Source organism: Pteropus vampyrus, unplaced genomic scaffold, assembly GCF_000151845.1.
Source record: "Pteropus vampyrus isolate Shadow unplaced genomic scaffold, Pvam_2.0 Scaffold55, whole genome shotgun sequence".
Classification (NCBI taxonomy): domain Eukaryota; kingdom Metazoa; phylum Chordata; class Mammalia; order Chiroptera; family Pteropodidae; genus Pteropus; species Pteropus vampyrus.
In genome coordinates, this window is record NW_011888836.1 from 2,424,209 (window position 1) to 2,443,177 (window position 18,969).

Genomic DNA, 18,969 nt, shown 5'->3' on the forward strand with positions numbered 1-18,969 from the left:
TGGAGCCATGAGTTGGGGGAGGTGGAGTTTCAGGGAATCCTCTGGGTGGAGCAACCTCTCTTATCCAGTTTGATGACATCATGGCTATGGCAGCCCTGTGTCGGGCGCACTGTTAATCGGGAGGGCTCAACAGGGAACAATGGACACTATGGGCACTTATATACAGAGTAATTCTCGCCTGGGCCCTCTCTCCTTGTAAGTCCCTGGTGGCCCCTGCGTGCAGCGTAATCGGCACTAGTGCTCAGAGTGAGCCGGTCTGTCACCGCGAAAATCTACTCGTGGACGCAACCCCTTTAACAGGCATCTGCCGCTGCCCCAGACTCCGTCTCAGCTGTTCAAGACCGGGCAGCCCCGCGTCCTCACCCTGTCCTACCTTCTGCTGTTGCAGGGTGATTTTCTGGACTTCTCCTTAGTCGTATGGCTTGTTCATCTAGATCCCAGATGATTTTTTCTTGCTGCTGCTCCTTGTTTCCGTCACAACTTTGATTTGGTTGCCAGAAGGATGAACAGAGTCTGTATCATCTACGCCATTTTGGTTGCCTGCTCCACAGCTTCTTTTTTAACTCAGCATAATTAATATCCAAGTTATATCATATATCGGTGGTTTATTTCTTTTTATTGCTCAGTAGTACCCCATGGTATGTATGTAACACAGTTTGTTTAACCATTCACCTATTGAGGGACATTTGGTTGTTTCTAATTTTTGGCTTTTACAAGTAAAGGTGCTATGAACAATTTTGTACATGTTCATGTTTTTATGTGGATGTAAGTTTTCATTTCTCTGAGATAAATGCCCAAGAGTACTATTGCTGGGTCATATGATAAGTGTAAGTTTAGTTTCTTTAGAAACTGCCAAAATGATTATCAAAGTGGCTGTACCATTTTACAGTCCCACCAGCAATGTATGAAAGGTCTACTTTTTCCAAATCTTTGCCAACATTTGATATTGTCAATTTTTTTAATGTTAGCTGTTCTAAAAACGTGTAACAATATCTTAGTGTGGGTCTTAATTTGCATTTCCCTAACAGTTACTGATACTAAACATCTTTTCATGTGGTTATTTGCCATCATATATCCTCTTCATTGAAATGTCTCATCATGTCTTTTGCCCATTTTCTAGTTGGATTGTTTGTTTTTTTTTTAACACTACAGCACCTGGTATTCCTAGGTGGTCTCCCATCCAAGTACTAACCAGGCCTGACCCTGCTTCGCTTCCGAGACAGATGAGATCAGGCTTATTCAGAGTGGCATGGCCGTAGACTGGATTGTTTGTCTTTTTATTGTTGAGTTTCGAGAACTCTTTATTTATTCTTCTAAGTTAATTTAAAATTTTTCTCCCAATATTTTATTATGTAAAATTTCAAACAGAAAAGTTGAAGGAATTGTACCTGTATAATTGCCACCTGTATTCTACAGTTAATCTTTTACTAAGCTTATCATCCATCTGTTTATCTCTACTCATCCATCAGTGTGTCTTATTTTTCAAAATGCATTTCAGAGTAACTTGCAGATATTTGTATACTTACTCTATAACATTTTAGTCTGCATATTATTAGAGCTCAATATTTAAAAAGTTTTTGAAATATTTTTTCTTTAGGTAACATTTACGTAGAATGAAATGTACAAATATTAACTGTATCATTCAGTGAGTTTTGGTGTATTTATAACACAGACCCTTAGGATTCATTTTGTAGCTAACATCCTAAGTGCCCTTATGGGAGGCAGTTCTACTCCAATTTTAAACATTTTATATGAACTATAATCTAGCTTCTCTTACAGTAAAAAGGGTTGTTTATTCTTGCCCTTAGAACTCTATCTCAATGCGTGGTTCTAGGAGTACCAGGCTCAGAATCATCTGCAGAACTTGTTAAAATAGGATTTGTGTGCCCCATCCTATGCTTGTTAAACCAGAATCTCTAGGAGTAAATTGTATAGATTACATTTTAACGAATATTCCAAGTTATGCTTATTTATAGTCCATTCTCTCCGAATTTTTCTGGGCTGGATAATCTCTGTGTCAGGTGGTTCAAAACTTCTCAGCTTTCATGCCGAATGACACCAGGCTATACATTCTAATGTAGCCCACCTTCAATGCTTTCTCCTTGAGCAAGATAGGATCTCTACTTTCACAGCAGATTGTCTCTTGTGCCACAAAAACGTAGAGCTTTTGAAGTTCTGCAGTAGATGTTTACTAGTGCCTTTGATTTTGAGTTAATATTATAGAGTATAATTGAAACTCTGTAAGAGAGGTTGTCTAACCCTAAGAAATTGTATAGTCTTTTATTTTACTAAATTCATTAAACCCCAACACATCTCTTTTCCAATTTTTAATTATCAGAAAACTAAATATATAATCTATATTCCAGACTAGTTTGTAGAGATGCCTATGATGTAAAATTATACCCTTGAGTTACAGGATTTCTTAACTCAGCACTATTGCCATTTTGAACTGAATTCTTTGTCATGGAGCTTGTCCCATGCATAGTGAAATATTTAGCAGTATTTCTGTCCTGTACCTGCTAGGTGGCAGTAGCCAGTTGTAGCAACTAAAAGTGTCTCCAGACTTCGCTACATGTCCTTTGGGGGACTGCCCACAGTTGAAAAACCACAGTTTTAGGAAATGGTTAACTTAAGGAACTACATTTAAGGATGGTCCGTGTCACTAAAGAAAAAAAGGACAGTAACAAAAAGTTATATTATTATATTTTAATACTTTTTAATATTCATGAGAATTTCTCTAAAACTTTCATGTTATAAAAAAGTTTGTATTATAATAAACTGTTACTCTTACTATCGAAAATTTGTCAGGCTTCTATTTTTTCATTGATTGTTTGGAAACTCAGCTTAGTTTGTCCTAGTGACTTATACTAAGCTTCTATAGTTTTCTTAGTGACTTGGCTCATTCTTTTATCCTTGGTTTTGTATCTAAACATCTTACTATGAACTCTTTAAAATTTGATGAGGATAGTTATATGTTTTTGGCAAGTAAAGAGTCCTATTCATCTTAAACAGCTATTTGATAGGTAGTGGGCTAGCCAATTGAGTTTGCTGGAATACAGAGATTTTTTTTCTTACAAAAAAATTATTAGTAATACTTCAAGTGAGAGCTGTAAGTGGTTTACTTTGAAATTGAATGGTTAAGGAATAACCATAGTAAATGTGAGCAGAAGATGATAGGCTTAGGGAGGGTATTTATGCAGTTTCATAGTCTAATTCTAACAGATATAGGTGGAGTGAAAAAATTACTTGTATTTTAAGATTTTTATTTTATAGTAATAATGTTATATAGAAGTGTTTTCCTAGAATATTACATGGGAAAAATACGATTTGACTTTGGAGAGGAGGCATACATCCTGGTTAAGAGTATGGCTTTAGAGTTCTCACCATTTACTAGTTACGCAACTTTAGGTAATATTCTTGATGCCACGCCTTAAATTTTCTTACTATAAAGTGAAGTTGATAATAATACTCTTGTTTCATAGGATTCAGGGGAGGATAAAAGACATAAGCTCTTAGCTTAGTAAGACTGGCCATAATTAGTGCTTATTAACCATTAACTGTCATTTTCAACCTTTATTTAAAGTAATTCATAGATTAGTAATATGATTTATAGTTTTGATGTATTGGTTTACATCTGAAAGTGTGGATATATATGCATATATATATATGTATGTATGTAGAATTAAAAAAAAACATAATTCTGAATTCTTCACAGATTAATTAAAACTTAATGTTATCTTTATCGTTGAGTCTTAAAAAATTCTTGCTTTGACCAGTAACTTAATATACAACTAAATATAATATGTCTCATTGGAACAAAGAATTCCAGCAATATAAAATATGGTGATTTGAGAATATTTTACATGTGTTTAAGATATAGGATATTGTTTCCGCAGAATATCAGGGTATAAAACTCAAAATGGAAAGAACTAATGAGGTCATAACATTTGTTATATGTCTTTTCTAAACACTTTTACAAAAATATTGTAGATAATTAAGATATTAGTAGTATCTTTGCATATGTAATATCACACTTTGTAGTTCACCTTAGCATCAAAATGATTTATGTATTAGATGAAGAATAACATTTAAGCGTATAGTAATGTGTGATGTTATTGTTTGTAGAAAATGGTTATAATAATAGACTTATTTGTAATCCTCACTCTAAAGTACAGATTTTTACAACTTATTTTGATGTAACCTTTTAAGATTTTGCTCTCTTATTTTCATTAATATATCAAGGGATGATATACATTTGCCAGCATAGTATATTTCATTATCATAAGAGAAATAATATGCTTCCTAAACAATCAGAATTGAAGTCATAGTTTTTTTTCATAGATAAGGCTTCGTGTAAAAAGATTAAAAGCATTGTGTTCTAGCACTGCTGTCCTTCTCCATTCTCTGTGGTTTTAGGCTTGATCCTGAATGATGTTGAGGATCCTCAGAGGGAGGGAAGGGACAGAGAATAAAGGAAGGGTGGTAATTGAGCTCTTTGGGATTGGAACTGCTGGCAGTCCCAAAAGATAAAGAGCACAAGTGGCATGATCTTTTCTATCTAGGGCTTCAGCTAGAAGTACTTTTCTCCTTTAGAGCAAAGCTTAGAATTTTGTTGTTATTGTACCCTTTTGGATCCTGCTCTCCCTCCTCACCCCCTGCACGAGCCATTATGTTTTTGCTTTCTTCTTCCTTTATTTTTAATTATGATTCCAATGCATACATGCTTTAGTTTTATAGTTAAATTCTATTAAGACAAGAGGTCTTTAATCAGTATAGAAGAAAGACACCTTCATTTACTGTAAATGAATCATAGATGCCTGATCATACTGCTTATTAAATTATGAATGCTAGTGTTCAATACTTTATTATATAAAAATACATTTTAAAAATTGTAACCTTACATTAGTATTCTGGAACATTTTTGTTGTAGATGTGCCTCTGAACTACTAAATTTCTTATAGCATGAGTAGAGGCAGTGCCTACTAGAATATACATGTGCTTTGAAATCAGACTTGAGTTTTGTCTGATTCTCAGCTAATACATATTAGCTATATGATTTTGATCTTTGGATTACTTGGCTAAAACCTTAAAAATTAGCTGTGGTAGTTTTTAATGGTTTACATGAAATAAATATTGAAAGTGTGTCTGGCAGTGTTAAGTGTATTAATGTTAACTTTTCTTCCCTTCCATTCTCCACTGAGCCACCTTATCCCTCCCGTTAAGAGTTTTTTTTTCTTGTTTGAAAGAAAAATCCCAGAGTAACCTTGAAAGGCTTATATTGTTGATAAAATTAAGAAGGAAAGGGAATTTGAAAAATAAAACAGAAGAAAGTGAATAGGAGAAAAAGTTAACTCTGATAAAGTACTTCTATAGATAATACAGTTCTTCAAATTCAAGAAGAGTTGAATTCCGTTTACACTGTTGCTGCTATTGTAGGTCATTAATATCAAGAGGTGAGTGTGTTTTGTTTTGAATTTTTATTTAAATAATTAAAGAATGAGCTTTCTGCTCATTTGGGCAATTTGGCCTGTAAAACTTTTCTAAGCTCTAATCTTTTGCCTTTTGTACTTCTTAAATTGTCCCAAAGGCAGTAAAAGCTATGTAAGCAGTAAACTGGAGGATGATTCATATATACTTCTGAGAGAGTAATGGTTATAACAGTAGAATGAGGAGTTAGTTCCCCATACCGTAACTTGGCCCAGTGAATTTTTGAGGAGCTGCTTACATTATTAGATGGTAACATAGAACTTTATGGCCATTGTTGATTATTTTATGTGGTATATTTTTACTGTTCCAGTGTGGTACTATAGCAGTGGTAATTTGGCTATTTCAGTATTGCTCACTTTGGAAAATGTGTGGTTCTGATTTCTGAGTGTATGGCTTATTGCAGTTCTTTGCCTAGGTGTTTTTGATGGTGTATGTTAGAAATTATTATTAACCTTAAGTTGGGGCTCTTTAAAATTTTTGTCTAAAATAAAAGTTTATGAAGTCCCATCAATGTCTAGGTATATTTATAAAGGTTCGTATAATTTCTGTATCTACCACTATGTAATGAGTGACATTGAAAAAGAGAAAAAATCAATATCCAGAAATTAGATTTCTTTTTCTTGGTTTGACTACTGATTTTCTGTGTGGTTTTGTGTAATTTACTTTGTTTTGGTATATTTTTTGTGTGTAGCATAAGGATTCTGTCTTTTCTAGAAAGGTTGTACAGATAAATATTATATAGCACATAATGAGAAGTACATAAATTCAGGGTGGTCATATACTGTATTCCCTTTTTTAAAAAAAATTAGTAGAATATCACTCCAGTGGATTTCAAATCAACTACCATGGATCAGTTGTTTTCCCTTGTTTTCAGATTAGGCCTATGGACTTTAATTCAAAGATTTGTTTTTATTACTTGAAGTCAGTTTTTATTATAACATATATTGGGGATTATGTGATAAAAAATTTTATATTTCTCCTTAGATGTTAAAATTATAATAAAAAAATCATGTGCATAATGTTTTGTCTGTTTTCAGGTCCAATGATGCATCAGCAGCCTCCTTCTCAACAATACAATATGCCACAAGGAGGTGGGCAGCATTACCAAGGCCAGCAGCCACCTATGGGAATGATGGGTCAAGTTAACCAAGGCAATCATATGATGGGTCAGAGACAGATTCCTCCTTATAGACCACCTCAACAGGGTAAGATTCCATTTGGAAAATTTCCTGCTTATTATAAATAACAGTAGTTGAAAGCCTTTACTACATTTTAATGAGCTTTTTATCTCGGCAAAGTCAGGGCTTTTTGTTCTTGATTTTTTTTTTTTCTTAAATTATGTATATATTTTTTTCCTAAAAGATAGTGGATATAGTAGATACAGAGGGTCACAAATTGGATAGGAGCTTCCTGGTATACAGCTTTTTTCTGGAAAAAAGTTACGTCACAAAATTTTATATCAAAAGCTAATTTACAGCAGAAAATACTGTTTTATTTTTGAGACAGTACTAAATATATGGTCAGAAACAAACCCTAATTTCAATACTATTCAAATATAAAAATAAAAAGGAAATTAATTTTCTACCAGTTTGACCTACTTTTTAAGAAGTTAGTTTTTGTTTTTTTGAGTTGATATTGTTTGATATTGCATGTGTGATCTTAACATTAACTTTTGTGAAATGTGCGTGTGGTGTTGGCTGTGTGTTTATGTATGTGTGTAGAAAAATAGTTGAAAGTATACGAAATGCCAGAGCATGGGAGGGAAATCTACAGCTGAGAAATAATCTCTTATAACATCAGATTAGAAAGCCTTTGATGACCTAGAGAACAAATTGTTTACATCTTGACTGATTGTGGTTTTTCAGGCCCACCACAGCAGTACTCAGGCCAGGAAGACTATTATGGGGACCAATACAGTCATGGTGGACAAGGTCCTCCAGAAGGCATGAACCAGCAGTATTACCCTGATGGTAATCTCTCCTAATGTTAACTTTCCCATTTTCTATCCCTGCCCAATATTAATGTAGATAGCTATTCAGAACATTTTAATGTGGATGAAGAAACTAATAGTTTCTTCTAAATTTAGAACACTTCAGTAATCTAAAGCACCAATGATACCATTAGTTTATAATATTGATTTCAAAGTATATTTTGTTTAGATATTCCATGTTAGTACCATCAGGAGTCATGTTCTGTCACTGGAATCCTTTCTTATATAAAAGAGGATCCTTTTATATTTGGAATTGTTCATTTGAACCAAAGCCATTGTTACCGATTTACGTTTTTAAATAACAGCTTTATATAAAGAGATAATTCGCATACCATAAAGTTCACCTATCGGTTTACTTTTATGCATTGTATAAATACATAGAATTTCTTGAGTTTTTCCCCCATGTTTCGTCATTTTAGTTAATGTTTCATACTTCTGAAAGAACTAGGATTTGTATATATTAGCATTTGCATTTGGGAAAGGTTTGGATGCTAAATTTATCCGTAATATAGTTGTGTATAGAGTCAGTAGAATAGGAATGGTATTTGGAAACCAGATTTTAATTTTAGGTATTTAGTGTAATGGCATATTTTTTTTAGTAGGAAAGTGGCTTGTGAAAAAGTGGTCAGCGAAAATATGCTGCACTTAGTAACAATCTAAGCATCCATGGAAGCTTTCACTGTACAGTTCATTTCTTTTCAGTTTTTCTGTATGTTTGAAAAATTTATTATACAATGGTGAAGAAAAAAGAATCCAAACTTATAAAACTGATTAGTTATCACATTACAAAATGATTTGTCTTGTTATGAAAGGATTTGCCAGTCTTCATTTATGTAGTTAAGCTCTTTTTCTATATTTAAGGTAAACTATTTAACAGAGAAACTTGGGGAATCTAAGAATTTAAAGCTAAGGTATTGGGACTGTTGACTAGAAGTTAATGTAAGCTAGTAAGAACATGTAGTTTGGTGTATTTAAAAATCATTTTGCCTGCCATTTTTCATTATTGTATAAAGCATAAAGGTTCATCGGTATAAGGACATTGGTTTTATTACAGAGGCTCTGCCTATAGAGGCAGAGCAAACACTTAAAAAATTTTTTCATACAATAAATATTAGTGATAGCGATGACGTGTATGGATAATTCTGGTTGGAAAACAACTTTTTTTTTTAATCTCAAGTTTTCTTGTCCCATGTAGATATTAAGATTTTTTTTTAATGAAAAACTTCAGTAAGTTTATAGACTTACAGATATTTTATAAAAGTGAAATCTAGGTTAAATGTTATGTATTAGAAGTCTGCTGAATAGAAATGATTGGTTTAATTTTTAAAATACATTTTAAGTAATTTAGTTGAATTTGACACTGATATTTTGGTCCTGAAAATTTCCTGAAATGTAAAATTTGTATTGTTGTAAATAGGATCTTTCTATTCAAAATAGATATATTATTTTTGTAAATATCAGAACTCTAAAGTTACTATAAATAATTCATCTTATTATATCAGGGGATTTAAAAATTTAAATGGTATAATTTTTGCATAGATTATCAGAATTTTTGACATTTACGTATTCTATTTATAACAATAATTAATTTTCTTAGACTACATTGGATATTTTCTTATTACATTTAGATATTTATGCCAGTAAATATGTAGATTAGGAGTTGGCAAACTTTTTTCTGTAAAGGGCCAGAGAGTAAATATGTTAGTCTGTGTGTGCCATCTAGTCTTGGTCTCAACTAACAAACTCTTGTTGTAGCATGAAAACAGATATCGAAAATATGAGTGGGCATGACTATGTTCCAGTAAAACTTTTTTCAAAAACAGGTCACTGGCCATATTTAGACTGCAGGCCATAGTTTGCCAACCATTAATGTAGATACTTATGAAATGGTTTGGAAACACTGGAATTAATCATAACAGTATTCCTCCTTCCTTAATTAGGCATTCTTCTAAAACGAGGTTCAGATTTTAGCTAACTGAAAGGTTATTTCTTGCATTTTCTTTGTGCAATTTAATTAAAAAGACTAGAGTACTGATTTTCATTCAAGTTCAGTCAACTCACAGGTGAAATTTATCGTATCTTAAAGCTTAACACTTAATTTTATGGACGTGTATGTTTGTATTACTCTAGAAATAGTTTCTAAAGGCTTCTAGGATGACAGCATTAAGCATTATGTTTTTGGTTCTGAAAATACTTCAAGATACATATATTTTATTCAAGTAAATAGAATGTGAAAAATATGTTTCAGTTTTTAAACTTATGGAGCTCTTTTATATTTTACATTGTTTAGCATATGCTGTGGAATTGGCGACCAACAGAAAAGGTGTTTAACAAAATATGATAATTGTTTCCTTTGTTCATTCTAATTTAATTCAAGTTATTTACATGTGAAAGGCCTAAATACGTTCATTCTCTTAAAAAAAATGGAAGATAAAGTTTTCTTTCCCCCTTGATGAGGATTATCAGAGTTAAGACAAAGTGTAATGTTTCTAAAACTACTGTTTTTTGCTTTTAAAAAAATTTGCACGTTATCTCGATGTGAAAACAATCACTTTGGTAAATATTTGGCTAATGCAATTGAAATTATTTTTTATGTATTTCCATTTCTTTTTCTTTTTTTTCAGTTTTATCTGAAAGTTTAAATATATTTAGGGTTTTCACTCAGTGGCCATTAACGTTTCTTCCTGTCTCTTGTCGAATTGATGTAGGTCATAATGATTACGGTTATCAGCAACCGTCGTATCCTGAACAAGGCTACGATAGGCCTTATGAGGATTCCTCACAACATTACTACGAAGGAGGTATCTATATACCTTCACACACATACACATATATATCCCCTCCTACAGGAACAAAAATTCTTGCATAAGACAACTTCTACCCGTGCAAAGCTCTTGTAGAATAATAGTTTGCTGGCTGTCTTGAAATTACAGGGAGTCCAGAACAATCAAAATAATTTCCTTACAAATATTTAAAATGTATAACCGTGACTTGCCATTTCTAACAACAATAAAAAGACTAAAACATTTAAAAATAATTTTTTCTCAGTGGAAATTTTCTATTTGAACCTAAATCCATTGATCCAGTTTTTTTTCTTGTGTGTGTTTACATATGTATAATTTCACATATAAGTATAGCGCCTTTAGGAAACAGCTTGCTGATCTTGTGTAGCTAGTGTGTGCTCTTGTAGCTGTCTTTAATTTTGTCTTTTTTATTTTATTTAGCATAGTCATGATCTTATGACTGTGATGTTCCAGTAAATGTAATGCTCGTATGGCAGAGACGCTGAAAATGCTGCAGTTCAACCTTGCAAAATTGGCTTTAACTGCAGTTTGTTTGGCCGAAATCCTTCTGTTTGGTTTGAGTTTTTTCCTTGTTTTGTTAACTTTTAAAAAATCAATATGGCATATTATTTTGTTCTTGTGTTGTTAGCTATGCATCTTAGAGAAAAAGATTAATTAAGCAAACTTCTCAGGTTTTTTTTCCCCCTTTTCTCCAACTATCCTATAGGAAATTCACAGTATGGCCAACAGCAAGATGCTTACCAAGGACCACCTCCTCAACAGGGATATCCACCCCAGCAGCAGCAGTACCCAGGGCAGCAAGGCTATCCCGGACAGCAGCAGGGCTACGGTAATACCTTACTGCGGTTTATTTTTGTCTCCCCAAAACGTGGTGATTAGCGTTTCTAAATATGGAAGCGTATCTTTATCATTTTTGAAAAGTCACAATTTTAGCTTAGTCTATTATTAGTGTTTATTTAAAATGTTCTTAGGTAAACTGTTAATCCATTTAAAAAGAAACAAACTGTAGATGGTTCACTGATTAAAGATAGGCCATGTAGTCATATCAAAGACAAGAAACATGAATTCTTAAACCTATTTTGTATTCATGACCAGCCAGTAGTTTTGTGTGCGCTTGGAAAACTGATGAATTGGGTGATTATTAACCATATCTACATAATCCGCTTAGCAAATTTGTTTTTAAAACTAATGACTCTTACTGTGAAAAATAACATTGATTTTTAAAGTACAAATGTTGTCTGTTTGGAATGCATAAAGAAAATGTTTTTTTTCATTCTGTAGTTAAATAGCAACATACACATCCACAGGAGTATATTTATTACAGCTATGTATCCTTACAGAATTTGAGAGAATTTTAGCCACATTTTCCTGCTATATACTCACTTTAATATCTGCTAGCTGGATAGCTGACTTCAAATAACTATTTCATAAGGAGTGGGGAATCAAGGACCTGATATCTCAATCTTAAATTTCAGGCTACTATAACTACTTTAGATGTAGGAAAATATGATTTTAATGAAAGAGAAGTAGCTGTTTATTAATTTGACATCATCTCTTGTTAACATGGTTTCTTCCACACATGAGTAATGTCTTATTACTTTTATTCATTGATTTAAGCTCTGCTATTACTGTGGCACTTCTCTCTACTTGTGATAACAAATCTAAGAACCAGTATCAGGCTAAAAATTCTTTTGTGCCTTCAATATGTGCTTTGAAATTCAGTCAGATATTGGGAGTCAGGCATTTTCTCCAAAATGATAAGTCCTACTTTCCCAATTCCAGATGACTTTAGAAATAGTCCATGGATTTCTTGTTTTTAGAAAGAGACTTTCTTCTCAAATTATATTTCCATTTAATGACTACTGAATATTTGTACTTTGAATAGAGTATTTTGGTTTTACTATATTTGCATGGAAACAAATATATTGCTAAATTAACTAAACTTATTGATTTAAGAGAAATACTGTTTTCAGTAGGAAGAGAGAATAAAAAAGTTAAATATTTTTGCTTTAAGTAGCTAAACATTGTTTTGTTAGATATCAGAAATCATAAGGGAGAAGTTCCGATTTTGTTTATCCATAGACTTCAGTTATCAAACTTTCTTCTAATAGAAAATTTAGTTTTAATAATTGAATCTATAGTAATTAAATAAAATAATAGGTTAATGTAATTTATTTAAGCTTGAAAATTTTTTTTGGCATTTTTCTGCAATTAACATTTTTTATGACAGGTTTTGAATGGCTGTGATAAAAAACAAATATCAAAGTTTTTCAGCTTATGCTTTCTAAAATGTGCATTATAATAGACAATAGTAGAGTTTGTGAAACAGACATATTTATTTGGCAAGGCAAATTAGTCTCTTGACATTTCTGATATTTGAAATAATTCATTTTTATAGGTTAAGTATTAAAGATGATTGGTATACAGAATATAACTTTTGAATCAAATTTTTTCACATGCAACCTTGGCTTTTTAAATCTTCAGTTTCTGTTTGAAAATATTGTGATAATAAGTTTGTTAATGCAGAGCATAAAGCATTCTTTTGGTGATTGCAAATATAAATCTAGAATTTACATGTAAAATCATTCTTTTTGATTCTTTTGGTGATTGCAAGTATAAATCTACATACAGCTGTAAATATCATTGATTTCGAAACTTTATGCAGAAACTGCTTCAGTATTTTAATTTGAATCTGCTTCATGCCTTTTCTTTTACCTCTTGCTTATACTAGTTAACAATAGAAGTAGAGATGAATTTTCTTAATATGAAATTAAGCCGAGTCTCTTTTACTCATCTGGACATAAAAATTTTAATGGCTAATACATTACACAATACTTACACTGAATCAAAGCTTCTGGCACATGGTGGTATCCTTACAATATTTTTACTCATTATAACCTTTGGAATTTATTTTTAAAAGCATTTGAGAAAAACAAGATACCAAACTATCCGTTTTAGTTTAGATATAAAAATATAACATCTAGTTTTAATTTTTTTCTAGAGTTCTAGGGTTTTAGGTTTTCAGCTGGGCTCTTGTTTATGTTAATTATTTTGCAGGTCCTTCACAAGGTGGTCCAGGTCCTCAGTATTCTAACTACCCACAGGGACAAGGTCAGCAGTATGGGGGGTATAGACCCACACAGCCTGGACCACCACAGCCACCACAGCAGAGGCCTTATGGATATGACCAGGTAAGTTATTTGGCCAACTGCGTGATCACCCCTATTGTTTGTTTATTCTTAATTAGGTTAAATATTTTTCACTTGAAGGCTCATTTTTCCCGCCTTCTGTTCATAAACACATGAGATGACAACAACAAAAACTATTTTAAATCTTTTTCATAGAGTGTTAGCACAGTGGATCATAATTGCTATAATATGTAAAACATGCCTTATCTCTAGGCACCAGCATTCATTCCTAGTAATTCATTCATATTTTATATTCTCTCTTTTTCCTCCCCTCTACCCACTCCCCACTTGCTCCCTCTCCCTCTCTCCTTCTTCTTTACCTCCAGGCATACTTCTCTTAGCTATTTCAAACATCATTCCCTGTTCTAAAGCCCCTAATTTCTTTGATCTCCCTCATATTTATTGCTGAAGATTACATTGACTGACCCATTGAGATTTGGAGTCCATCTGTGTCAGTGCTCTTATTAGCTCTCTTCTTTACTTCAAGATGTCCACTACACTTTCTTCACCTCCGTGATATCCTTTCTTTTTAAATTCATACTTACTTCTTATCTCTGTTGCCTCCTTCCATACACACATTTGTTATCTCAGGTCTTAATAATCTTACCTGTTATCTTTCCTTCTATCTTCAAATATGTACAGGTGTATCTCATCCTAAGACAACTGTATTTTCTTGAACCTAGGGTTTATTTAAGTTCCTTGTTTTCAGCAGTAAATGTTTCAGACTTAATATTCTGTGCCGCAGTCATTATTTTATGAATCTTCTCATACATACTCTGTAATGAAATGATTTATGTTGGCAATTTCTTTAGATTGGTTTCAGGTTTGTCTAATGATTTTTCTGGTGAGGATAATCTGGTCTGTTCACCACTTAAGCTACCTAAAGTAGGTTATTGTTTTGTAAGTTAGGGTTCCAGGGCCAGTGTACATGATCTGGTTTGAAGAACAGCTCATTTGCAGTGCTAATTAGAAATCGAGGCATGAACAAGTTTTGTATCAGTGTTCTCAAGCTTTTAACTCCTTTGTACTGACACTTCCTATTTAAGTGATAAAGATAAAGAGATATAAGAGACTTAAACTAAAAAGGTAAGGACAGTTGACTAATATTTTAAAATACACCGGAACTAAAAAGATTAGGCAGAAGATTTATCTAAATTTTAACAGTAATTTAAGTCTTGGCAAGTGATTATTTAAGGGCAAGTATTTAAGGGCAAGGTTCTTGAGAAGATAACATTTAGACTCATTCTAATCCGTAAGTTAACTTTTCAAAAAGTGAGATTTGGGTCATTTATTTCCTGTTGAACAACTATTATTTTCTGTGTGTACTGGACACTGCATAAGGTCCTAGATAAGTAAAACAGGCATGGTTCCTATGACTCATGGAACAACTGACTGTCTTGAATTTACTTTAGTATTTAACACATGTTCTTATTTTCATGATTTTCTTTAGCTTCTCTGTTACTATGCTATTTCGTTTCTCTTAATTTCTAGTGATTCCTTCATGCTTATCTTTCTTTTACTCAAATATCAATTTTTGGCTCAGTGTCATTCTTAGTCTCTATATTTACCCTGTCTTATATTTTTAGTATCCTTAGCTCACCCTTCTCAACCCAACTTCAGCTCCATTTTTTTTTTTACCTATGTACAGAACATCTCTCTTTGGGTGTTTTGCCATTTTCCTCAACTTCGGCATATTGTGGCATAAACTGACCATTTTCTAAATCGGCGTATTTCTAAATCCCCTATAGTTAACATCATTAAGTAAATGTTTCTTGAGCAACATTTATATGCCAGGTACCTCAGATTGGGATATGCTGGGAACTAAGATTGACATGGACTCTGCCTTTGTGAACGTAAGTCTAGATGGAGTTCAGATACATGAGTAGGCAACATAATATAGTGTGACTTGGACTACTTAGATGAGGAAAAGACAAGATTTTTTGTGAAAGGGGCTCCTAATCCAGATATAGAGAAAAGTGTTCCTTGAGAAATATTAGATAAGTATGAGGGCTGAGGGTGTGTACTTATTAGCCAGTTAGACATAGAGGAGGGAGAAGAGTTTTCTAGTCAGAAAGAAGTGCATTCACGAAGGACTACTGTTGACATATATGGTTCAATAAAGCAGAAGCATGAGGAAGAAGAGGCAAGACTAGAGAGAGAAATTGGTGTTAGATTAGGAGGATTCTTAAAAGCCATATACAGGACTTGATAAACATGGTGTATGATACACAATTGACTCGAACAACACGATTTGAACTGCGCAAGTCCACTTATATGTAGATTTTTTTCAACTGATTGTAGTTCAGATGACCTATATAGTTCAAACCTGTCTCGAACTCCATGGTTGGTAATCTGCCTGTGTGGAGGGCCAACTGTAGTTACATAAAGATTTTCAACTGAGCAGGTCAGCGTCTCTAAACCCTTTATTTTTCAAGTGTCAACCATACTTTAATTGTTATAATTATTCCACCCCTTAACATTCTTAGGAATTTCAGACTATACTGTAGATAAAGACCCATGATGTTTGGGTAATTGTGAGCCACATCTGCTTCCTCATTAGAAAAAAAACTGAGGAGGGGACTATTTTAGCTATTTTAGAATCAGTGGTCTCCACATTAGTTTTGCATTTCATCTTACCTGTAGCCCCCAAGTCAAACACCTGTTCTCTTCATTACAGGGAAAGTAGCTCACCTCTTCAAGATGGTTAAGGAAATGGAAAACCAAAACAGATTCTTAAACTCAACAGTAATGTAATTATAATAGTGGTCAGGACAGATGAATCTTATAGCAGTGTGCAGTATGAATTAAAAGAGTGGGGAAATTCAGAGAGAAAGCCTTGTTAAGGGGCTGTTTCTCTACCATTCTTTTCCATCTCAGTAAATAGCATCTCAATTCTTCTAATTCCTCAGGTTAAAAACTTGAGTCATCCTTGACTCCCCTCTTTTTTGCAAATCAAACATCTCAGCACACAGCAAATATCATCTCTTCCTTTAAAATTATATTCAGTATCTAGCTATTTTTCACAACCTCCTGCTCTTACCCAAGTCATAGTCACAGCTGTCATTCACTTGGATTAGTACAGTAGTATCTTCCTTCCTGGTCTTCTTGCTTTCATTCTGGGTCCTCTACAGGGTATGCTCCACATAGGACCCAGAGTAATCTTTTAAAAACATTGGGCAGATTATGCTACCCCTCTGCATAAAACCCTGTGGTGACTTAATCTCACTCATAGTAAAAGCGAGACCCTGTAATGGCCTTACATGGTTTGTGGCCCTACCTTCTACCCCACCACCTCATCTCTGTATTTATATCCCAGCTACTCATGCCTTCATTCACTATGTTTCAATCACATTGTCATGAGTGCAAGCATGTTTCTACCTCAGTACCTTCTGCTCCCTCTTCTTGAAATTTTTCTCTTGGTATCTACAATGCTTACTTCCTCACTTCAAATCTCTGCTCTGATATATCAACATATCATATATCAGGAGTCCTTCACTGTTTATTTAAAATAGTAACACTCTCCATTGCCTCACTCTATTTCCCTACCCTTCTTAATATGTTTAAACAGCTTTTTAAATTACAATTGACATATAATACACTGCACATATTAAAAAGTGCAATTTGATATATTTTGACATGTACATATACTTACGAAATCATCATCAAAATCAAAACGATGAAATATCCATCATTTCCAAAAATTTCCTTATGCCCCTTTGAAATTGTCCTCACCACCAAACTTTCCCTAGAGAACCACTAATCTACTTTCTTTCACTATATATTAGTTACCATGTATTTCTTTTATATAAATGGAATCATATAGTATGTAGTCTTTTTTTGGTCTAGCTTTAACTCAGCATAATTCTCTTGATGTTTATTATTGTATGTACCAATTACTGCTTTTTATTGCTGAATAATATTCCATTATTATGTGAATATACCACAATTTGTTTATCCTTTGAACTAAAGATAGAAGTTTAGGTTTCCAGTTTGGGGCTTTTACAGATAAGTGTTAAGAACATTTGTGTATAAATCTCTGCTTTCATTTTTCTTGGATAAATACCTAGGAGTAGAAAGGCCGGATCATATAGTAGGTATATATTTAACTTTTTAAGAAACTGCCCAATTGTTTTCCAACTTGATTGTACCATTTTACATTCCCACCAGCAGTATATGAGAATTTCAGTTCTCCCCATCCTTGCCAACACTTGGCATGGTCAGTCCTTTAAATTTTATCTATTCTGATACTTAGAGAATGATATTTCATTGTGCTTTTAATTTGCATGTCCCTAAGGACTAAAGATGTTGACCATTTTCTCATGTGTGTATTATCTTCTCTGAAATGAACTTTCAAACTTTTTGTTCATGTTTAAATTTAGTTCTTGATTTTTTTTACTATTGAGTATTGAGATCTTTATAGATTCTACATATAAGTTCTTTATCAGGTACACAATTTGCAAATTTTTTGTTTTACAAATCTAGTCTCCCTTGTTTTACAATTCTCTTAACACTGTCTTTCAAAGAGAGGAAGTTTAAAATTTTTAAGTCTAGGTTATCAAGTTTTTCTTTTATGGGTATATATTCTAGGTTGACAGTTGTTTTTTTCTTCCCTTTCAGCACTTTAAAGATGTGGCTCCACTGTTTTCTCATTTATATTATTTTTAAGGAAACATCTGCTGTAATTTTTATCTTTCCTCTCTGATAGTGTATCTTTTCTCTGGCTGCTTTTAAGATTTTTTCTTTATGAAATTATTTAACTGAAAATTTCCCTTGCTCAGATTGTGTTCAGATATTTGATTAGAGATGCCTTGGTGTAGTTTTCTTCATTTTTCGTATACTTGGCTTTTGTATAGAGTCTTGGATTTGTGGCTTTATAGTTTACATCAAATTTGAAAAAATTCTGACCAAATATTTTTCTTGTCTCTAAATCCCTTTCTCTGCTCTTCAGACTCCAATTATATGTGTATTTGTCTGCTTAAAGATGTGTTATAGTTAAGTGATTCTCTTCTTTTTTTTTTTTATTCTTTTTTTCTGTCTTTTATTTTAGGTAGTTGTTCTTGCTATGTCTTGAAGTTCACTAATCTTTCTTGTTCATTGTCTAAATTGCTTTTAATCCAGTTCCAGGTAATTTTCATTGCAGACATATTTTTCACCTTTAGAAGTTTGATTTAGGTCTTTTTTATATCTTCCATGCCTTTGCCTAAATCTTGAACATATGGAATACAAGTATGATACTGTTTTGCTATCCTTTCTGTTAATTCTAACATATGAGTCAGTTTTTTTTTCTTCTCATTATCAGTCATATTTCCCTCATCCTTTGTATTCATGATAACTTTTGATTAGATGTCAGACATTGTAACTATTTTACTTCGTTGGGTGATAGATATATTTGTGTTTTTAGAAATAGTCTTGGGCTTTGTTTTGCGATGCAGTTAAATAATTTAGAAACAGCTTGATCTTTTGGGGATTGCTTTTAATATTTGTTAGGCAGGAACAGAGC

At 32.9% G+C, this 18,969-nt stretch overlaps 1 protein-coding gene and 1 pseudogene across 5 annotated transcripts in view; one reads left to right on the forward strand and one right to left on the reverse strand.

Moving 5' to 3' along the window:
• Window positions 1-18,969, forward strand: part of SS18 (SS18, nBAF chromatin remodeling complex subunit) — a 68,274-nt gene that overhangs the window by 41,182 nt on the left and 8,123 nt on the right. For 3 of the 5 annotated variants that reach the window (XM_011360405.2, XM_011360404.2, XM_023530798.1), the window contains exons 6-10: window positions 6,525-6,692; window positions 7,353-7,457; window positions 10,186-10,278; window positions 10,988-11,110; window positions 13,339-13,472. In XM_011360405.2, coding sequence (XP_011358707.1) covers window positions 6,525-6,692; window positions 7,353-7,457; window positions 10,186-10,278; window positions 10,988-11,110; window positions 13,339-13,472 — 623 coding nt within the window. The remainder of the gene's footprint in view (window positions 1-6,524; window positions 6,693-7,352; window positions 7,458-10,185; window positions 10,279-10,987; window positions 11,111-13,338; window positions 13,473-18,969) is intronic. The other 2 variants (XM_011360406.2, XM_011360407.2) reach the window with 2 other exon arrangements.
• On the reverse strand, window positions 1,144-1,261 carry LOC111739960 (annotated as a pseudogene).